Genomic DNA, 23,406 nt, shown 5'->3' with positions numbered 1-23,406 from the left:
TGGAGTTTTGGGGAAAATAAACCTTGACATTTTGGAGTTGTAGTTGCTGGGTTTTATAGTTCACTTACAATCAAAGAGCATTCTGAACCCCACCAACAATAGAATTGGGCCAAACTTCCCACACAGAACCCCCATGCCTTGAGAGGACTTATTGGTACGAGCCTCCCTCCAGCCTCGCATGCTCTCCCTCATTCACACATGTACACCATGCTACCATGCGCTGAGCACACCTGCTTTCCCCTCCCCACTTGGGGTCTCAGAAACAGCCCTCCCCTTGGCTGAGAGGCCAGCCAAGAGGCCAGCCAAGAGGCCAGCCAAGAGGCCAGCCAAGAGGCTGGCCAATCATAGGGGAGAAGGGCTTTCGGTGGGAGCATTTGCCATCTGTTTCCAAAAAATAAAAGGAGAGGCGTAGAGATCTTCAGCCTTCTCTGCTGAAGGGGTTCCTAAAACTATCAGAAATATGTGTTTTCTGATGGTCTTTGGTGACCCCTCTGAATCCCCCTCATGACCATCCCCCTCCAGAGGTCCCAACCCTCAGGTTGATAAACGCTGGGCTAAGTCAATTGCTCTTACTCCTCTCCAAGTGGATATAGGGTGACTGACTTAAACCTGCTCCAGATTTAGATCTGGACTGTTTGTATCCACGGGGTTAAACCTTAGGGCTTGAATAGGATCAGTACCACAGAGAGCTCATTTCATGTTCAGACTGAAACTCAGAGTTGATAGATACATCAACCCACCTGCATAAAAGCCACCAGTTGCCATTGGAGTTGCCACCCCAGGACTTCATGTGTTGCATGACAACCAAAATGAGTTGCTTTGAGCAACATTTTCACTCTGACTAATAATTGGGCTGGCCCTGCAGTATTGAAATGACTTCATTTGCTCAAGTCAGAATAAACAAAGAATATAAGTCTTTTTCTTCCTGGAACCTCCTGGTACGCCTCGAGGGAAAGGCATGGCATTTATCACATTTCTGAGGTTTGGATATGAAATTGAAAGGCACACGCTTCTCCCACTGTTTCTTATCTCCTGGCAGCTGGTCATTCACGCACAAAGTGGCTGCAAGTTGTTGTACCGAGCAGATGATGTTGACCAAAGCCTAGTCAAGTTACTTTGTTGGCCACAGCTCCCAAAATGCCCTCACAAGCTTGATCGCAATTTATGTTGAACCTCTGGATTCTGAATAATGTAGTCCATCAATCTTATTTTACCACTCTTTGTCGCAGATTGATCAAAAGACACATACTGTATATACTCGAGTATAAAAAGGTAAAGTTAAAGGTTGTCCCCTGACATTAAGTCCAGTCATGTCTGACTCTGGAGGTTGGTGCTCATCTCCATTTCTAAGCCGAAGAGCTGGCATTGTCCGTAGACACCTCCAAGGTCATGTGGCCAGCATGACTACATGGAGCGTTATAATACTTGGGTATAATCTGACCCGAATATAAGTCGAGGCACCTAATTTTACCACAGAACACTGGGAAAACTTATTGACTCGAGTATAAGCTGAGAGTGGGAAATACAGCAGCTACTGGTAAATTTCAAAATAAAAATAGATACCAATAAAATTACATTAATTGAGGCATCAGTAGGTTAAATGTTTTTGGATATCTACATAAAACTGTAATTTAAGAAAAGACTCTAACTCTGATTATTCTAACTTTCTTCAATATAAATGTGCTTATGTATCCTTCTGATAATAATAAAATAAAATAATAAATGTAATAACAATAATAAATAAAAATAGTAAATATAGTAACAATTGAGTAAAATAATATACATGTAATAATAATAGAGTAAAATAATAAATAAAATTATGACAATAGAGAAAAATAATAAATGTAATAAAATAATACATAGAGTAAAAATAAATGTAATAATAACAATAAATAATAAATAAAATAACAATAATAAAGTAAAATAATGTAAATGTAACAACAACAACAATAATAATAAAATTAATAATAGAGTAAAATAATAAATAACCTTGACTTGAGTATAAGGTGAGGGGAGCTTTTTCAGCCTAAAAAAAGATCTGAAAAACTAGGCTTATACTCAAGTATATACAGTATTTATAAAGGACTGAGTTAGTCACTTGTCTGGGGAACTACACACTGGAAGAAAAAGATTTTGGCTGGAGATCTGTGAATGAAATATGTAAGTGCAAATCACATTATGTATGTGAAGCAAATGATTTACCATTGTGCAACAGAGGTATTCTGCTCATAGTTGTTGATAGCAGCAATGTTAACCATTATCTCCCCACTGCAAAAAAGATATTTGAAAATGGTGGTTGTGGAAATACATTTTTTGAAGCGTGTTCACAATTTGGGACTTATTCTGTGAAAAATCCACAAATTGTGGTTTTGTATAGGAAACATTTTCTGCACAGGAAATATTTTTGTGCAGAAATATTATTTCCTGTACAATCATGGTTTTCTATGCACATCCAACATACCATTGTGAATCAAAGGTATTCTGCTCATAGTTGTTGACAGCAGCAATATTAACCATTTTCTCCCCACTGCAAAAAAGATATTTGAACATGGTGTTTGTGAAAATATACTTTTTGAAGCCTGTTTGCCATTTGGGACTTATTCTGTGAAAAATTCACAAATTGTGGTTTGGTATCTAAAATATTTTCTGCATAGGAGATATTTTAACACAGAAATATAATAATAATAATAATAATAATAATAATAATAATAATAATAATACCTTTATTTATACCCCGGTACCATCTCCCCAAGGGACTCGGTGCGGCTTACATGAGCCAGAGCCCACAATACATCAATATATCAATCAATATTATTTCCTGTACAAATCATGGTTTTCCATGCACATCCAACATACAGAAATTTTGCACAGCATAAATCCCCAATTGTAGCATTGTCACCTAATCAATATTTTCTGCATAGGCAATAAGATTTCCGCACAGAAATGCTATCTCCTGCACAGAAAAAGTGTGATTTTTTGACATAATATATCCTGAACCATGAATACGCTCATCAGTCCATGATGATTCTCATCAGGATTTCTCAATGCTCAAAAAACATCTGTTGGGACAATATTATGAATATTGTAAAATATTTATTTTCATCCCTGTTATCTAGTAAGCATTTCTTTCATGAAGATACAGGAGGTAAAGAACATGTACAGCAGCAAACCTTTTAAGATGTACTATGGATTTTAGATATTTGAATCTGGGAGAATTGGACGCTGTAGAGCTTGCAGACCTAAGAAGCGGTGCACGCAAATGACAGTGAGTGCCAAGCTTTTGGGTTTTTGACCTTCAGCCTTTCCTGGCTTTTAGGGCTGAACTGCATTCCATGCTGTCGAGGTTAAAGACAAGGCCTGTTGTGTAAAGGGCCGTTTTCAGGGGCAGGGTGCAGGCAATCTCTGTGCTGCAGCCTCTTGCTGCAAAGGAAGAGGGGAGACCACCTGTTTGAGCAGAAAATTGAGACACATTAGGAGCCTAGGAGGTTACTTTATGGAACCAACAAGCTAGTCGAGGATCATAGATTTTGCCACTGCTTCTGAATCTGCTCTGGATTTTGCTCTGAATGTCAGAGGATCTATCCATGGTATTTAACAAAATAGGTTCAGAACCTTAGATAGTTCTGTTGAAGTTCAAAACAAAACACAGAGTACTGTCGAAGGCTTTCGTGGTCGCAATCACTGGGTTGCTGTGAGTTTTCCAGGCTGTATGTCCATGTTCCAGAAGCAATCTATCCTGATGTTTTGCTGCATCTATGGCAGGCATCCTCAGAGGTTGTGAGGTCTGTTGGAAACTAGTGGGGTTTATATATCTGTGGGATGTTCAGGGTGGGAGAAAGAACTCTTGTTTGTTTGATGGAAGTGTGAATGTTGCAATTGGCTGCCTTGATTAGCATTTAATGTCCTTGCAACTTCACGGTCTGGCTGCTTACTGCCTGGTGGAATCCTTTGTGGAGAGGTGATTAACTGGCCCTGATAATTTCTTCTTTGGAATTCCCTTTGCTTAGCATTGAACGGCCTTGCAGCTTCAATGTCTGGCTGCTTACTCCCTGGGGAATCCCACTCTAACAACCACCATGCCAGATTACACAGAGAAGCCACTGAAATCCACAAGCATGTGGGCAATTTCAACAGAAAGGAGGCAACAATGAAAATGAACCAAATCTGGCTACCAGTATTAAAAATGCTAAAAAAAAAAAAATTGTCATGTCAGGAGCGACCTGAGAAATTGCAAGTCGCTTCTGCTGTGAGAGAATTGGCTGTCTGCAAGGACATTGCCCAGGGGATTCCCGGATGATTTGATTTTTTTATCATCCTTGTGGGAGGCTTCTCTCATGTCCCCGCATGAGGAGCTGGAGCTGATAGAGGGAGCTCATCTGCCTCTCCCCAGATTCAAACCTCCAACCTGACGCTCTTCAGTTCTGCCAGCACAGGGGTTTAACCTTAAAATTAAAACAATAAATAAAGAGCAACATTCAAAAACAGGGGAAATCCAGAGAAGTATCAGGGTCAGCTAATCACCTCTCCACAAAGGATTCCCCCAGGCAGTAAGTAGCCAAACTTTGTAGTTGCAAAGACATTAAATCAAGGCAGCCAGTTGCAACATTCACACTTCCCTCAAACAAACAAGAGTTCTTCCTTCCACCCTGGACATTTCACAGATATATAAAGCCCACTTGCCTAGTTTCCAACAGACCTCATAACCTCTGAGGATGCCTGCCATAGATGCAGGCGAAATGTCAGGAGAGAATGTTTCTGGAACATGGCCACACAGTCCAGAAAACTCACAGCAGTCCAAGCTGCATTCACCACCCGACACAAGGGAACCATCAGCTGCCCCTGCCTTCCGAAATTATAAAAAGAATCACTATAAGAAGCTGAACAAATCCTATCATATGTTTTGACAATCCCTCTTAAAATCCCTCTAAATGATGTAAACTTGCAAAATTACAAAAAAGGAAAGTCTAAATAATCTGTACTTTGCTGGCAGTGGGGAATCCTAAGAGAGCAGGAAAGCTTCAAAGCTAAGCTAATGCATATTGCGTAGTAGCCACGGAATATTAATTGTGAACAATAATCAGGTCTTGCAAACTGTTGCTGAGTCTACCCACCTATCATGTGATCTTCCTCTTTTCCACTTCAAGCATCATATTTTCTAATGAGTCTTGTCATCTCACAATTTATCCGAAGTACAGTAACAGAGTTATTTTGCTTGTTTTGTAGTTGCAATTCAAAGTGGTAAGAGAATTATATTTACAATGGTGGTGAGTGCATTCCAAAAACTTCAAGGTAGGAATTTTGTGAAAGGGTGAGTTAAGAGAAAGGAACTTACCAGCACGTAGCGTCCCAGACACTGTGATGCAGTAACTTGCTTCTCCGGTGCAAATCAGAAACTCTGTCCCCTCACAGTGATCAGACCCAAAGGCAAAACACACGGGGCACTCCAGCCCATTAGCAGTAAGGTTTACAGGTAGCACTATGGAGAGGGAAACACATAGAAACCTTCATTCGGCACTTCTCAAACATTATGTGATATGAAAAATGTGATCGGGACCTGCTATCCACAGGAGAGGTCCTTTCCCCAGCCATACCACCTTCACAGATATGAACACAAGAGAGGACCTTCTCAGTGGCTGCCCCTAGACCAGTGGTCCTCAACTTTCCTAATGCTGTGACCCCTTATTATATTTCCTCATGTTGTAGTGACCCCTGTCAACCATAAAATTATTTTTGTTGCTACTTCACAATGCAATTTTGCGACTGTTATGAATCGTGATGTAAATATCAGATATGCAGGATGTATTTTCATTTACTGGACCACATTTGGCACAAATGCCTGATATGCCCAAATTTGAATAATGGTAGGGTTGTGGGGGGGGGGGGGGGTGATTGATTGTGTCTTTTGGGAGTTGTAGTTGCATAGTTAACCCACAATCAAAGAGCATTCTGAACTCCACCAACAATGGAATTCAACCAAACTTCGCACAACTTGCATGACAAACAGAAAATACTGGAGAGGTTTAGGAGAGACTTTGGAAGCTCTCCCCTTGCTATTCTCTCATCAACACAAGGACTTTTCTTTATTCAGACATGAGATATATCCATAAAGATGGCTGGATGAGGGCCTCTTCTGAATAGTTTAGACTCAAGTCTAGGTAATCTGGTCCTTCATAAAACCTGGATCTAAGTTCATTCAAGCTGTGAGGAGAGGCAGGTAACAAATAAAATAATAATAATAATAATTATTATTATTATTATTATTATTATTATTATTATTATTTGAAACACAACAAGATGAGTCCACAATGGACAAGATCACTCTGCTAGCTGTTGAATTGGATCACATGTCGGACACTTCCCAAGTGTCTAGGACTGTGTGATGTATCAGTGAATAATGCGCGCAGATCCCAGTAAGGTGGCCTTTTGCAGCTGGCAGATGGTAATTTTGTCAGCACTGATTGTGTTTAAGTGCAGGCCAAGGTCTTTAGGCACTGTACCCAGTGTGCCGATCACCACTGGGACCACCTTTACTGGCTTGTGCCAGAGTCTTTGCAGTTCGATCTTTAAATCCTCATATCCTATCAGCTTTTCCAGTTGTTTCTCTGCAATCCTGTTGTTACCTGGGATTGCAACATCGACGATCCATACTTTGTTTTTTAACACAATTGTGAGGTCAGGAGTGTTGTGCTCCAGAACTCTGTCTGTCTGAATTCGGAAGTCCCGGAGGAGTTTGGCGTGTTCATTCTGTGTAACTTTTTCTAGCTTGTGATTCCACCAGTTCTTTGTTGCAGGCAGATGGTATTTGTGGCACAAGTTCCAATGAATCATCTGAGCAACGGTGTTATGCCTCTGTCTATTATTATTATTATTATTATTATTATTATTATTATTATTATTATGGGCTTCAGCTGTCCTTCCCTTTTGTGTTACTGAAATGTTGTTGCTTATGCAAACAATCCTGAACTGAATTGCTCTCATTCAGGATCCTTGCTCTTCTATATACACAGATTATTGAGTGTGCAGTTTGGGCAGCAGCTGAAAAACTTTATGATTTTGATCCCTCCAAAACACTACCATGATAGTTACCAGAATGACATGTGTATATATGTGTTTGAGGTGGAAAAGAATCCATTTTCTTTTTGCACATGAAGTCCTTTGTATACTCACAGAAATTTCCTTGGATAATAGCCTTTTTTTTTTTTTGCTTTCGTGTTTTTTAGGCACCTGTCTCAGTTTTATTTTCAGTGGTTTTAATCTACAGACACTTTCGATTTTCCTTACACTGTCAGCCTCTTGAGTATGTAATCAGAAAAACAACTACAACCCCACAGGATAGAATGGGAAATAAAGCAGATCCCTAGAATCACCATCTGAATCAATATTGCACAAAAATGCTGTTCAGCTGGGACCAATATTTTTATAAGAACTTCTGGAAGAAGGGATGTGTGCGGCCCATCAGCTGTTGAAACAGGGCATGCAAACAGGCGGAAAGAAATGTTTCCAAAGGAACAAAGATGGGTAAGGTAAAGGTAAAGATTGGCAGAATCTGGGGCTAACAGCGGGAGCTCACCCCGTTTCCTGGATTTGAACCACCAGCCTTTCGGACAGCAAGTTCAGCAGCTCAGTGGTTTAACCTGCTGTGCCACCAGAGGAGCCTAAAGATGGGGTATACTCTAAATATCCTAAAATCACCAGAATCATTTTGATTTTGGGAGCTAAGTAGGATTGGCCCTGGCGAATACTTGGGATAGGAGATTGCCAATGAATACCAAGTTCCCTAAGCTATATTTCAAAAGAAGTTGCTAAAGGCACATCTAAGTATCCTGTGCCTAAGAATGCCCTATGAAATTTATGAGGTCACCAAAAGTCCATAGACACTGGGTTGTTGTAGGGTTTTTTTGGGCTATATGGCCATGTTCTAGAGGCATTCTCTCCTGACATTTCACCTGCATCTATGGCAAGCATCCTCAGAGGCTGGAAGGTCCTCTGAGGTTGCTTGCCATAGATGCAGGCAAAACGTCAGGAAACAATACCTCTAGAACATGGTCATATAGCCCCCAAAAACCCTACAACAAATCAGTGATTCCAGATATGAAAGCCTTCGACAATACACAGTCCATAAACACTTTGAAAGCAATAGGTTTTTCAGGCTGTATGTCCATGTTCCAGAAGCATTCTCTCCTGATATTTCACCTACATCTATGGCAGGCATCCTCAGAGGTTGTAAGCTCCTCACAACCTGAGGATGCCTGCCATAGATGCAGGTGAAACGTCAAAAGAGAATGCTTCTGGAACATGGCCAGACAGCCCAAAAAACTTACAACAATCCAGTGTTTCTGGCCATGAAAGCCTTCGACGATACTGTGAAAGCACATACACCCACAAACACATTTTCTAAGAAAGTTACTATAGCAAAGATCTTCCAGATCTTTTTGAAGGTCTTATCATCCCAAACCAACACAATCAATGGTAAAGGATAAGCGGGGCTGCAGTCCACCACCATCAAGAAGGCTACAATTTGCTTGTTCATGCTGTTTTTGCTTGGGAGAGAAAAGGAGACTGTTCCGTACAATTCAGATCCTGGCGGTTGCAAAGGTTGTCGTGGCAGCAACTGGAAATGCTCTCCAGATGCAACCCAGCATTGGTGGTGACGCTGATGGAGCCAGCATAGCAGTCCTCAGCAGCAACACAGGCCTTGAGAGTCTCTATATTATTGCTTCCCCCTGAAAAAACAAAAAAAGTACAATTAAGAGAGAATAAACATGCAAAAACATCCAAGTATTTTTGACAGACATTTCACATTTGAATGTATATTTTGGTAGCAAATTGAACTGTCAGCTATTTCTAGGTGTATTAAAATCTTAAAACACTTTAAACTAATGAAGCATGTTAGGATTGTGCAGTCCCTTCTCATACACATATTTCAGATACTCTAAATCAGTGCTTCTCAACCTGGGGGGGTGTCCTGGTGGGGTTGCCAAAGACCATCAGAAAACACAGTATTTCCTGTTGGTCATGGGGGTTCTATGTGGGAAGTTTGGCCCAATTTTGGGTTCAGAATGCTATCAATCCCAGCAACTACAACTCCCAAATGTCAAGGTCTAGTTCCCCCAAACTCCACCAGTGTTCAAATTTGGGCATATTGAGGATTCGTGCCAAGTTTGGTCCAGATCTATCACTGTTTGAGTCCACAGTGCTCTCTGGTTGTTGGTGAACTACAACTCCACAACTCAAGGTTAATGCCCACCAAACCTTTCCAGTGTTTCCTGCTGATCATGGGAGTTTTGTGTGCCAAGTTTGGTTCAATTCTATCGTTGGTGGAGTTTCACTATGCTCTTTGATTGTAGGTGAACTATAAATCCCAGCAACTATCACTCCCAAATGACAAAATCAATTCCCTCCCCATCCCACCATTATTCAAATTTGGGCATATTGGGTATTTGTGCCAAATTTGGTGCAATAAATGAAAATACATCTTGCATATCAGATATTTACATTATGATTCATAACAGTAACAAAATTATGAAGTAGCAACTAAAATAATTTTATGGTTGGGAATCACCACAACATGAAGAACTGTATTAAGGGGTCACAGCATTAGGAAGGTTGAAAACCACTGCTCTAAATACTTTTGTAGTCTCTATTTTCTACCAAAGTACAAATTTAACAGCGATCCATGCAGTCATGCCAGCCACATGACCTTGGAGGTGTCTATGGACAATGCCGGCTCGTTGGCTTAGAAATAGAGATGAACACCACACCCCAGAGTCGGACATGACTAGACTTAATGTCAGGGGAAAACCTTTACCTTTACCTTACAAATTTAAATGGGATCTTCCACTCAAGTTCATAAATGCCTATTTTTGCGTATTCAATACAGGTTTTGAGTGGTTTCCAGTCACGTATGGCGTAGTGGTTTGAGCATTGGACTATGATTCTGGAGACCAGGGTTGAATTCTTTGCTTGGCTATGTAAACATACTCTCAACCTCAGAAAACTCCATGATAGGGTCAGCATAAGTCGGAAACAACTTGAAGGCACACAAAATAACACAGCTCCCTTTCTCCCTCTGCTGAGCCAGGAGTGAAACTGCATGCTCATCTTTGCTCAGACTTTGAGAACCAGTATGATGTGATGATCTAAAAATAGTAGACCAGAATTTTCCAAACATTTCATGTTGGCGACACACTTTTTAGGCTTGCATCATTTTGGGACACGGTAATATAGTTTTACTAGCAAACTGGAGGTTAAACCAGCCCTTTATAAGAGATATGGACACACACACACACACACACATATTGTAATAATGAAATGTAAAGGAACACAACATATCTTACGTTGGTGCTAGTCATCGACTGCAATAAATCATGAAAACCTTGAGTTGGAAGATGATAAGATATATTTCCAAGATTTTTGTCATTTCTCATTATATTCATGTGACACACCTACACACTGCAGCAGACATACTACTGTGTCGCAATACACAGTCGGGAAAGCTCTGTACCAGACCATCGTTCAAATTCCCACTTGGCCATGCAAATCCATTGAGCAACATGATTTCACCTTCTAGAACAGTGGTTCCCAACTTGTGGTCCATGGGCCACCAGTGGTCAGCAAGAACTAAAATATGGTCCGCAGCCTCACTGTTACTACACTGTTGCAACAAGAGCAACTGGTTCTCAAAACCCTTTTACATTCGGGCATCCCCTGGGCAATGTCCTTGCAGATGGCCAATTCTCTCACACCAGAAGAGACTTTCAGTTTCTCAAGGTGCTCCTGACATAAAAAACATGCCGAGTCAATGGGGATGTCAGGAGGGGAGAGGCTGACAACCCACGAAAGGCACGGCAACAAGCCTCCTGACTGCTGCTTCTCCTCCTCCTCCCTCCCCGTAAGTGGAGCCATTCTATGTGGCACCTGGAAGCAGGGGTGCCTTGGTGTCTTTGTTTTTAGGCCTGTTCCTGAGGTTATTTGGGGTCCTGATTCAGAAAATAGCATTGAATAGACCACATCTGTTCTAGATTATTAAATATGATTTTCTGAGATCAAGTGACTACTGGATAGCGACTACTGGATGGCATATGTTCTGCATCAGAAACTCAAGCTGATGTGGACTGTCCAATGCAATTTTCTGAATCAGCACCCCAAAGAAGCAAACTGAATCTGAAGATGACCAAAAACTGATTCGTAACCCTTTTGGTACTAATGTTGGAGAGTGGTCCCTGGTAAAAAAAATGTTGGGAACGACTGTTCTAGAAAGACAATAGCAAACTCATCTGAATAAATCATGCAAAGACAATCCTGTGCCTTGGAGTTACCAAACTAACCTGAAAGAGACCTAACTACTACTTTACTCAACGCACCTAAATAATTCTGAATAAATTGTGCAAAGATAATCCTGTGCTAGCTTTGCCTTGAAGTTACCAAACTAACCTGAAAGAGACTTGACGACTACTTTACTTAACGCACCTAAAGAGTTCATGCCGATAGAGGTGAGGCAGGTGTCTTCGTGGGTTTCACAGGGTTGAGCCAAGCCAGTGCAGCCTTGACCAGGACCAATGCAGGTCTCACAGATCAAACAGCTCCCTGTGAAATGAAACAGAATAACATACATATTTTACAAAGACACATTTATGGGTTCAGCTTTTGTGGATTTGATTATTTGTGAATGCTAAAAGGAGCCCCCAGTGGCGCAGTGCGTTAAAGCACTGAGCTACTCAACTTGTTGACCGAAAGGTCACAGGTTCGAATCCAGGGAGCGGTGTGAGCTCCCGCTGCTATCCCCAGCTTCTGCCAACCTAGTAGTTCGAAAACATGCAAATGTGAATAGATCCATAGGTACCTCTCCGGCAGGAAGGTAACAGTGCTCCATGCAGTCATGATTTTGGAAGTGTCTATGGACAACACCGGCTCTTCAGCTTAGAAATGGAGATGAGAACCAACCCCCAGAGTCGGACACGACTGGACTTAATGTCAGAGGAAAATCTTTACCTTAAAATGTTTCTCTGCAGATGTGCATCTACACTGTAGAATTAATGCAATTTGGCATCGCTTTAACTGTCCTACTCAATGCTATGGAACATTGGGGAGATGTAGTTTTACAAGGTCTTTAATCTGCCAAAGAATGTTGGTGCTCAACCAAACAACAACTCGCAAGATTCCATAGCACAGAACCATGGGGGTTAAAGTGGGGTCAGACTGGATTAATTCTATCTCAGTGTGCCAGAGCCAGAACCAAATCATTTACTGACATTGCACTTATCAGCTGCTTTAAAAAATATCCCAGTTTTTTTCTCCTCCTCCTACTGTCCCTCTTTGTTCGTGGCTTGAATGGCTATAAACTAAGTTCACTTGTTCATTCATTGCAATTCACTAAATGCCGCTCCTTACATAATCAATAGCAATATCTATAGTTATGAAATCTAAAGTATACATATTGCTATTGAGTCTGTAAGAAGCCCTGCTGTCTTAGCAATAAATGTTTTTAAAGTGACATATGGGTTATACTCCAAGAGTAGCCAGTTTATTTTCATACAAGAGCATTCACCTTAAAAAAGCCAAAATCTGTCCCAAGAATCTCTTTTTGAGGGACAGATAGAAGTGGCCATACATAGTGTGTGATATCGTTTATCTCTCCCACATCACAAATGCAGGTCCTTAAATCTTGGAATCTCTCTGCCATCCACACTGGCATCCTTTGGAAATGCAGTTTTCTAAAGGCAATTCCCAAAGGGGCAAAGGGAAGTGTTTACAAACACTGAGCTCTTATGTGGTTTGATTGCAATAGATGGTAGTAATGGAAGACATGTGGAGACTGAATTGAAACTATTGATTCTGATTACAGTAGAGTCTGACTTATCCAACATAAATGGGCCGGCAGAACGTTGGATAAGCGAAAATGTTGGATAATAAGGAGGGATTAAGGAAAAGCCTATTAAATGTCAAATTACATTATGATTTTACAAATTAAGCACCAAAACATCATGCTTTACAACAAATGGATAGAAAAGACAGTTCAATACATGGTAATATCATGTAGTAATTACTGTATTTATGAATTTAGCACCAAAACATCACAATGTGTTGAAACAGCTGTGGATCTGAGCAGGAGGCAAACTGTGTTGTGGCTTAAAGAGTTTGGCATGTTTAGTCTGAAGAAGAGAGTGCTGAGAGGAGACATGAAAGCCATGTATAAATATGTGAGAGGAAGTCATAGGGAGGAGGGAGCAAGTTTTTTTTTCTTCCGCCCTGGAGACCAGGACGCGGAACAATGGCTTCAAACTATAGGGAAGGAGATTCCACCTGAACATTAGGAAGAACTTCCTGACTATGAGAGCTGTTCAGCAGTGGAACTCTCTGCCCTGGAGTGTGGTGGAGGCTCCTTTGGAGGCTTTTAAACAGAGGCTGGATGGCCATCTGTCGGGGGTGCTATGAATGTAATTTTCTGCTTCTTGGCAAGGGTTGAACTGGATGGCCCACGAGGTCTCTTCCAACTCTATGATTCTATGATAATACAAAACGTTGGATGAGCGAAGGTTGGATAAGTGAGACTCTACTGTACTATCCAACATGCATAGCTGAGTTCCAAGTGTAATAGTAGTTAGTAGTCAGTTGACTCAGTGAGAGAGAAATGGGGAAGATATTTCCTTTCCCAGTAGACTCAGGCAAAAGGAAAGTCCGGCAGCCTTTCCTAGCTTAACTGTTTTTTCTCATTAATACTTTTGCCACCTTAGCCATGCTCTGATGTTGCTTGGCTGAATATGCCCTTGTTTTCATCTATAAAATACTGGCAGTTATGCCATCGTACCTCACATGCAAGCAAGCCACATGCACTGAACTTTGGTTCCCAGCAAAAACATATATCCAGCTTTGAATACGACTATCTCACTTTTGAAGGGAAAATGCAAAAAAAATCAGTATAGACTCACCTCCAGCCAGAAGAGTGGTCAGAACAACCAAAGTTGTCAAAGTTCTCATGGCGGATGATAGATGGCAGGACCTTTGCAGATCTGTCGCTTCTAAATTGATGTGGAAACATGGCAGAAGTTTATAAGCTCGGCTGATTACGTAAGGGGATGAGTGAGCAAATATGAGCTTGGCATTGGATACCTGGCTTTAGCCAAAATACACTTAAAACTCCAGTGCATCCCTGAAACTCCCAATAGCCAATTCTCTTTGTTTATTGATCCCTTCAAGGAGCCCCTTTGTCAGGCAGCTGGCCCCTACGACAACCAAGGGAACACAACCGCCTCCATTTTCCCCAACTTCTCTTGTTCTTGGCAAGGAAGCAGACAGCTTTAAGTTTCAATTTGAGGAATACAAAGAGAGTAAGGAGAATAAGAAATGCTTCCCTGTCTATAAAGCCAGCTTTTGTTTGGTTTTTGGATGCCCCCTCTCCCAGCGAAAGGTTATTCTGGAGCTTGTTGCCATTTTCGGTGGGATCAAATCACCACAAGCTCGCTTTTTGGTACACTTTTGGCACAGCAGGACAGACATTTGGCACAACAAAGCAGCATTTTGCAGTCAGCAAAAACTGATCTCCCCAAATTATTTTCCCCACTTATGGCTAGTATTTAGGAGATCTGTTTCACTACATACTTGAAAGGTGGATCTTCAGCAATTTGAGAACTTTAGCTGTAGCATGATTTCTTTGCATCATCATCATCATATGTATCCTGCTTTTTTCCCAGGTAAAAAGTTAAACTATGATACAGGTAATTTCCAGTATTGCCACCGAATACAGCAACTTTGGCATAAACCCAAATGGATAGACATTTCCCAGATTTATTGCTTTTCTGTGTCAAGAGTGACTTGAGAAATTGCAAGTCGCTTTTGGTGTGAGGGAATTGGCTGTCTGCAAGGGCACCTGGATGTTTTGATGTTTTACTATCCATGTGGGAGGTTTCTCTCATGCCCCCGCATGGGGAGCTGGAGCTGACAGAGGGAGCTCATCCACACTCTCCCCTGATTCGAACCTCTGACCTGTAAATCTTCAGTCCTGCCAGAACAAGGGTTTAACTCAAATTCAAAACGATCTTGACAGATTAGAGAGATGGGCCAAAACTAACAAAATGAAGTTCAACGGTGACAAATGCAAGATACTCCACTTTGGCAGAAAAAATGAAATGCAAAGATACAGAATGGGGCTCGAGAGCAGTACGTGTGAAAAAGATCTTGGAGTCCTCATGGACAACAAGTTAAACATGAGCCAACAATGTGATGTGGCGGTAAAAAAAGCCAATGGGATTTTGGCCTGCATCATAGTGTCTAGATCTAAGGAAGTAATGCTACCCCTCTATTCTGCTCTGGTTAGACCACACCTGGAATATTGTGTCCAATTCTGGGCACCACAATTCAAGAGAGATATTGACAAGCTGGAATGTGTCCAGAGGAGGGCGACTAAAATGATCAAGGGTCTGGAGAACAAGCCCTATGAGGAGCAGCTTAGGGAACTGGGCATGTTTAGCCTGAAGAAGAGAAGGCTGAGAGGAGATATGATAGCCATGTATAAATATGTGAGAGGAAGCCACAGGAAGGAGGGAGCAAGCTTGTTTTCTGCTTCCCTGGAGACTAGGACGCGGAACAATGGCTTCAAACTACAAGAGAGGAGATTCCATCTGAACATTAGGAAGAACTTCCTGACTGTGAGAGCCGTTCAGCAGTGGAACTCTCTGCCCCGGAGTGTGGTGGAGGCTCCTTCTTTGGAAGCTTTTAAGCAGAGGCTGGATGGCCATCTGTCAGGGGTGATTTGAATGCAATATTCCTGCTTCTTGGCAGGGGGTTGGACTGGATGGCCCATGAGGTCTCTTCCAACTCTTTGATTCTATGATTCTATGAACTCAATGGTTCTCAACCTTCCTAATGCTGCAACCCCTTAGTGCAGTTCCTCATGTTTCATTAACTGGACCAAATTTGGCACAAATACCCAATATGCCCAAATTTGAATAGTGATGGGGTTGGGGGAGGGATTATTTGATTTTGTCATTTTGGGAGTTGTAGTTGCTGGGTTTATAGTTAACCTACAATAAAAGAGCATTCAGAACTCCACCAACGATGGAATTGAACCAAACTTGGCATACAGGGCTCCCATGAACATCAGAATATGCTGGAAGGGTTTGATGGGCATTGGCCTTGAGTTTTGGAGTTGTAGTTCACCTACATCCAGAGAGCACTGTGGACTCAAACAATGATGGATCTAGACCAAACTTGGCACAAATACTCAATATGCCCAAATGTGAACACTGGTGGAGTTTGGGGGAAATAGGCCTTGATATTTGGGAACTGTAGTTGCTGGGATTTATAGTTCACCTAAAATCAGAGAGCATTCTGAACCCTACCAACAATAGAATTGGGCCAAACTTCTCACACAGAACCACCATGACCAACAGAAAATACTGCGTTATCTGATGGTTTTTGGTAACCCCTCTGACACCCTCTCACGACCCCCCCCCAGGGGTCCCGACCCCTATGTTGAGGAACACTGGCTTAACTTATTGCGCCACTTGGGGCTCAGATGAAGACCAGGAGGTATCTGGTTCAAAAAGGTAAAAGCTGCACAAGCTTGTGATGAACCACACACACTCCCTTTTCCCAATACTATAGTTATTTTAAATTTATTTTGTGGTGTAGAATTCAAAATGACAATAAAAATGTTGCACCATACATGGCTCTTTCGCAATTTATATATATAGAGAGAGGGAGGGGGAGGGGGAGAGAGAGAGAGAGAGAGAGAGAGTAAATTGATTTGTTACCCAGTTTTGATTAAGTTCTGATGCTGTTCTACTGCGATTTCTTGTAGTGCTTTTGAACTGATGTTTGCGTTTTAATATCAGTCAATTGTTTTGAAAGTCTAGTGGAAGGCTTGAACCTCTTTCTTGCATTTGATTTATTCCCTTAAGAAATCTTACCCAGTCATATATTACGAAAGAAAAATGTCAAAGCAAGTTGCGGAAAACACTGTACATGATAGAGCAAATCATTTTTGGATTTAGAATTCCTATAAAGTCAGTATACATGTTACAGGTCTGTAATATTAATGGGCAAGAACAGACAAGCTAGGAGCGGCTGCAGCGCTTTGTTTTTACCCTCCTCAAAGCAACTTGAAATTGGGGAAAAAATACAGCAAAAGAAACCAGGACATTAGCTGCCTTGAGTCCAGATAGGGAGGAAAGTGAGGTATAAATAAAATTAATAATAATAATAATAATAATAATAATACAAGCATAGCCACTGTAATATGACAGAAAGGCTTTGAATGGACAAAAGTGTAGGTGTTGATGAAAGGGTCTTTGTGTGAAATTAGCAAATGCTAAGCAAGGGGCTTGCAAATGCTAAGTAAGGGGCTTTGAATGAAATTAGCAACAAAGGAAAAATGTACCCTTGGTGGCTCCTCGGCTGTGGAACGCCCTTCCTACGGACATTAGACTAGCACCATCTCTAATGGTATTCCGCAAAAAGGTGAAGACCTGGATGTTTGTGCAGGCGTTTGAGTAATTTAGTGCAATCTGGTAATGGAACATAGGAATGGAACAATGGACGACGAACCTGGACTACGCTTGGATGATGAGAAGATTGGGTATGGTTGTTTTTTGTAATAATTGTGCATTGTAATTGCTTATTGGTAATTTATGGATAATGTGTTAAGTCAATTGTTATATGTTGTATGGAACCACTGCTGTTTCTACTGTTTTTACTGTTTGTGAACCGCTGTGAGTCGCCTTCGGGCTTGAGATACAGTGGTATATAAGCAAAGTAAATAAATAAATAAATAAATAAATAAAGGAGCAACAGGGAAGAAAATGTTTTTTAAAAAACAAGAGGTGACACGTAGAGGTCATACAAAGTTCGAGCTTACATAAGAAATTGGGTTGTGGTTAAGCGTGAAGTCTGTAGGAGCAGAAAGGTACTTTCCATCAAGAGGTTGATAAGACAGTAAGAATAAAGGTCAAAGTACTTTCCATGACAAAAATGTTATTGTTTACTTGAGGATATATAAAGGTTTACAAAAGCTGGGGGGGGGGGGTGGCAGTCTGTGGAAGCAGAAGTGCTGTCTGTACGCCTCATGCTGATCAGCACGGCTGGCAGGGATGAGAGACATGGCCTTCTCAGTGGTGGCCCCTCATTTGTGGAACTCCCTCCCTATTGGCATTTAAAGAGACAAAACCTGGCTCTATGAGCAGGCCTTTGGAAATCAGGGCAATGCAGTATTTTGAACTGAAATCTTGTGCAATTTGGAATGGACTCAGACCATGAACTTTGGATGGCATGTTTTCTAAGTTTTTAAATTTTAATCTGCTTTAACTCTATTTTAATATGTCGCAATTGTTTTGAAATATTTAGGTAATTGTTGTTGAGGCAACAAGCAACAGCATCAAAATTACATTTTGAAAAACATATGAATACAGAAATAAAATAACATTACAATAAACACAATCGCAGAGACACATGTACAGGATAAGATGTTAAAAAAAACTCGGATGAGATAAGAATAGAAGCAACTTATTTGGAGGGAGCTCATAAAGGAACGCAGGGTTGTGAAACTAAACTTCCCATTAGGGGGGCGTGTACTCCAGTGACAGAAGCGTTGAGGGGAACAGCAGTGTCATGTTGTGCACCTACTCACCAAACTACAGGAAAGGAGGTTCCACCTGAACATTAGGAAGAACTTCCTAACGTGAGAGCTGTTCAACAGTGGAACTCTCTGCCTCGGAGTGTGGTGGAAGCTCCTTCTTTGGAGGCTTTTAAGCAGAGGCGGGATGGCCATCTGTCAGAAGTGCTTTGAATGCAATTTTCCTGCTTCTTGGAAGAAAGGGGTTGGACTGGAAGGCCAACGAGATCTCTTCCAACTCTATGATTCTAAGTCTAGCCAATGAATTATACACATACATATCTTTCAATACCATGCTCTCGCCCTGAGGACCAGGTCTTGAGGACCAGAGACCTGGCAAAGGAGAATTCTCACCTTGCCATTCCCTCCCCCTTTTCAATCCTGAGAACTTGAGATGGATGCCTAGATCTGGAGACCTTTAGATCTGGGAACCTGAGGCTGATCTCCTCCTCATTCATTTTGCTTCCTATTCCTGGGGATACGGTTAGAATTTGTACAAACCTTAGCAACCTAATATAGAAATAGCTCAGAAACAGCAAATTTACATGCCCAAAGAAAAGAGAACAAAACCCCATTGTTAGGCGTTGAAAGTACCGGAGGCATTCTAATGGCCTGGCTGCAATCTGAGCTGTTAAGTGGGCTTCTTGTTTTTAAAGAAGAGGAACTGGGACAGACCATGAGAGCTGTCCATCATCACTTTGAGGAAGAAGGGAGTCCTTTCAAAGAAGCCTATTTGTTTTTTCTAAGCATCCAACATTAGCCAACTATGAATAATGTGAACTTAGTAGAGGAATTTCTGAATGTGATCCCAAACATTGGAGGATTGCATCATTCCTGCAGGAGAATCATCACATTTAAAAGTTTCTATATCTGACTCATGGTGCATCTATACTGCAGAACTAATGCAGCTTGACCCCACTTTAATTGCCATGGCTCAATGTTATTGAATCCTGGGAGTTGTAGTTTGGCAAGGCATCAGCATTCTGCAATTATTAAAGAATATTTTGTCTGGCATGGATAAATGTTTACTATTGGGCTGTTGTAGGTTTTTTCGGGCTATATGGCCATGCTCTAGAGGCATTCTCTCCTGACATTTCGCCTACATCTATGGCAAGCATCCTCACTACCTCTGAGGATGCTTGCCATAGATGCAGGCGAAATGTCAGGAGAGAATGCCTCTAGTACATGGCCATATAGCCCGGAAAAAAACCTACAACAACCCAGTGATTCCGGCCATGAAAGCCTTCGACAATGTTTACTATTGTTACTTTTGTACTGGGATCCCCCAATGGTGCAATGGGTGAAATTAGGGGTCCACAAACTTTTTAAACAGAGGGCCAGGTCACAGTCCATCAAACTGTTGGAGGGCCAGATTATAATTTGGGGGGGGGGGGAACATGAATGAATTCCTATGCACACTGCACATATCTTATTTGTAGTGCAAAAAAAAACTTAATTGCAATACAATAATTAAAATGAAGAACAATTTTAACAAATATAAACTTATTAGTATTTCAATGGGAAGTGTGAGCCTGCTTTTGGCTGATGAGATAGGATTGTTGTTGTTGTTGTGTGCTTTCAAGTCATTTCAGACTTAGGTTGACCCTGAGGGAGGGCCAGGTAAATGACCTTGGAAGGCCATATCTGGCCCCCGGGCCTTAGTTTGAGGACCCCTGGGTTAAATCCTTGTGCCGGCAGGACTTCTTCGGTTCGAATCCAGGAAGCGGGTTGAGCTCCCGTCTGTCAGCTCCAGCTTCCCATGCGGGGACATGAGAGAAGCCTCCCACAGGATAGTAAAACATCCAGGCATCCCCTGGGCAAATCCTTGCAGACAGCCAATTCTCTCACACCAGAAGCGACTTGCAGTTTCTCAAGTCGCTCCTGACACACACACACACACAAAAACCCTTTTGTACTAGTTGAGAGTTCCTAATCCAAACTGAATCTCAAATTGTTTACAAGAATGGCTAACATAATGACACCTTTGCTTTCTAATGTTTTAATGCACAAAATTATGTAAAATATAGTGGAATAAATTGTTTCAGGCTATGTGTACATAACATATATGAAAACCTCATGTATGAAAATATCCCAAAACCCAAAACAAAAATTCCGGAATTCAATATACATCTTGTCCCAAACATTTCAGATAAGGACTATTCAACCTGTATCTTAATATGTATGTCCCCTTAAGTACCAGATTTGTGGAAAAGATGCCCAAGTTAATAACAGCCACAATATGTGTTTCCATAATAACAAAATATCAATAGTATTGATATAAGTAACCATGAATCCAAAGTGCCCGATAATTAATTTGTTGCAAATATCTACCATAGTTACATAATATATTTTCTTCCATTAATGTACTGAAAGTTCCTAATAAAAATAATATTCATTAAAATAGTATTAATTTTAAATTAATTTTAAATTAGTATTAGTTTAAAAGTAAACATGTAAACAATATTAATTTAAAATATTATTAATTTAAAAGTATTAGCTTAACTTAAATTTGAGTTAAAAACAAATATGCAAAAATAATATTACTATAAATTAATTTTAATTTAAAAAATATTAGCAAATTAATATTAATTATAAATACAAAATATAAGCATTGAATTAATATAAAATATTAATTTTAAAATAATGTTAAACCAATATCTATTTACAAATAAAAATGTAAAATAAGATGAACTTTAAAATAATTCAATTAAAAATAAAAATGGAGAAATAGTAATCTAAAGTAATAAATTAAAATTAAAATTATTTTAAGTAAAAAATTAAAATATTAGCTTCATATTACACAAAAACTAAATACTATTAATATGAATTTTAAAATAATATTGACTTAAAATATTGCTTTTATATTAAAATAACTTCAAATATGAATTAAAAATTAAAATGCAAAATAATAAACTTCCAATAAATATACATTTTAAAATAATATTAAGATCTACATTAATATTACTTAAAGTAATATAAAAATAAAAATACAAAATGTTATTAAGTTACAATTAATATAAGTCTTAAAATAATAGCAATATGTACATTATTACAGAAAACAATATAAATTGACTTTTAAAACATAACTAATATTGACTTACAATTAATAGAAATTTTATATTAATATGTAATATTATTTAAAATAATATGAATTAAAAATTAAACAAAAAATAACATCAACTTACAATTAATATAAATTTTAAAACAATATCAATATGTACATTATTACTGAAAATAAAATGAATTAAAAATTAAAATACAAAATATTAACTTACAATTAATATTAATTAAAAATATTGACTCAAAATTAATTTTACGTTTACCTTCATATTACTGAAAATAATTTAATATTTAATAATATTAAAGACAGTTCCACCTTGTCTCCTGTGCTATGCTAATAATATAATATAATATAATGTATATACATATAATATTTATAATATTATAATGTAATACAATACTAATAATAATAATAATAATATGATATTATAATTATATATTTGATATTACGTATAATATTACTAATAATATTACAATATAATAGCATAGTATAATATAGTAAAATATAATACTGATATTGTACTATGCTAACAATAAAATATATTGTATGCATATATATCTTGTAAGCTGCAATTAATATCAATTTTAAAATAATATCAATATGGACATTATTACTGAAAATAAAATGAATTAAAATGTAAATACCAAATAATAACTTTTAATTAATATTAATTATTAAAAATATTCCCTCAAAATTAATCTTACTTTTACCTTCATGTGACTGAAAATAAAATGAATTATAATACCAAATAAGTTATAATTAATATTAATTATAAAAATATTCTCTCAAAATTAATATTAGTTTTACCTTCATATGACTGAAAAGAATATGAATTAAAAATTAAAATACCAAATAATAACTTATAATTAATATTAGTTATTTAAAAATTCCCTCAAAATTAATATTACTTTTACCTTCATATGACTGAAAATAAAATGAATTAAAAACTAAAATACCAAATAATAGCTTATAATTAATATTAATTTTTAAAATATTCTCTCAAAATTAATATTACTGAAAATAAAATGAATTAAAATGTTAAATACAAATAATAACTTATAATTAATATTAATTGTAAAAATATTCCCTCAAAATTAATATTACTTTTACCTTCATATGACTGAAAATAATATGAATTAAAAATTAAAATACCAAATAATATGAATTTACAATTAATATTCATTTTCAAATAAGATTGACTCAAAATCAATATTACTTTTAGGTTCATATGGCTGAAAATAATATAAATCAAAAATACAAGAGGATATTCAAAAGGAAAGGAAAAGATTCAAAAATACAAAATGTATATATATATATATATATATATATATTCTTTTTTTTTCAAAAGGAAAGGAAACTATAGCCATGCAAATGAGGAGACTCCTAGATGTCATGCAGATGTCTGGAAGGGAGAGACTCGCCTCTTTGGAGCTGCAGAGGAACACCATAGACAGCGCCAGCAGCCCCGCGCATGCGTAGAAACACCCGGAGGCCGGCTGAGAGCGAGACCATAGAGGTAAGCAGAGGCTGAGTTCGGGGGGGGGGGCGCCACCATTGCTTCCGGGTGACGGGCGGAGTTTTGCTGCCGGGGTTACGTCGTCGACGGAAAGTGGCGGGGAGATGCCGGAGATTGGGATCCGACATGTGGCGTCCGCGAGCAGCTCCGACCCGGTGAGGATGGAAGGCGATGGCGGGGAGGAGGCAGGCCTGTGGAGGCCTTCCTTCGCGGAGAGGCCTG

The 23,406-nt window shown here is 39.2% G+C and overlaps 2 protein-coding genes across 2 annotated transcripts in view; one reads left to right on the top strand and one right to left on the bottom strand.

Moving 5' to 3' along the window:
• Positions 1-2,706: 2,706 nt before the first annotated feature.
• On the bottom strand, positions 2,707-23,312 carry LOC137095515 (phospholipase A2 inhibitor and Ly6/PLAUR domain-containing protein-like). Its single transcript, XM_067462269.1, has 6 exons — positions 23,090-23,312; positions 13,929-14,018; positions 11,470-11,586; positions 8,571-8,723; positions 5,333-5,476; positions 2,707-3,444 (listed from the first exon to the last, which is right to left on the bottom strand). The coding sequence occupies exons 1-6, from the start codon at positions 23,310-23,312 to the stop codon at positions 3,296-3,298; spliced, it is 876 nt and encodes a 291-aa protein (XP_067318370.1). The 3' UTR covers positions 2,707-3,295.
• Positions 23,261-23,406, top strand: part of LOC132780161 (DNA repair protein XRCC1) — a 35,283-nt gene continuing 35,137 nt past the window's right edge. The window contains exon 1 of the mRNA XM_060783720.2: positions 23,261-23,339. Within this exon, the coding sequence (XP_060639703.2) occupies positions 23,289-23,339 (51 nt within the window). The 5' untranslated portion in view covers positions 23,261-23,288. The remainder of the gene's footprint in view (positions 23,340-23,406) is intronic.

Source organism: Anolis sagrei, chromosome Y (assembly GCF_037176765.1).
Source record: "Anolis sagrei isolate rAnoSag1 chromosome Y, rAnoSag1.mat, whole genome shotgun sequence".
Taxonomy (NCBI): Eukaryota; Metazoa; Chordata; class Lepidosauria; order Squamata; family Dactyloidae; genus Anolis; species Anolis sagrei.
This window is presented reverse-complemented; position numbering and strand designations above follow the sequence as displayed.

What these genes read in the sequence shown, in the direction of transcription:
- LOC137095515 (XM_067462269.1), bottom strand. Translation starts at nt 23,312, where the DNA reads ATGTCGGATCCCAATCTCCGGCATCTCCCCGCCACTTTCCGTCGACGA. An exon ending in TATCGGCATGAACTCTTTAG is followed by an intron (nt 8,724 to 11,469) that starts GTGCGTTAAGTA and finishes TTGTTTTTTCAG; the next exon opens with GGGGAAGCAATAATATAGAG. An exon ending in GTCTGGGACGCTACGTGCTG is followed by an intron (nt 3,445 to 5,332) that starts GTAAGTTCCTTT and finishes CTGCTCAAACAG; the next exon opens with GTGGTCTCCCCTCTTCCTTT.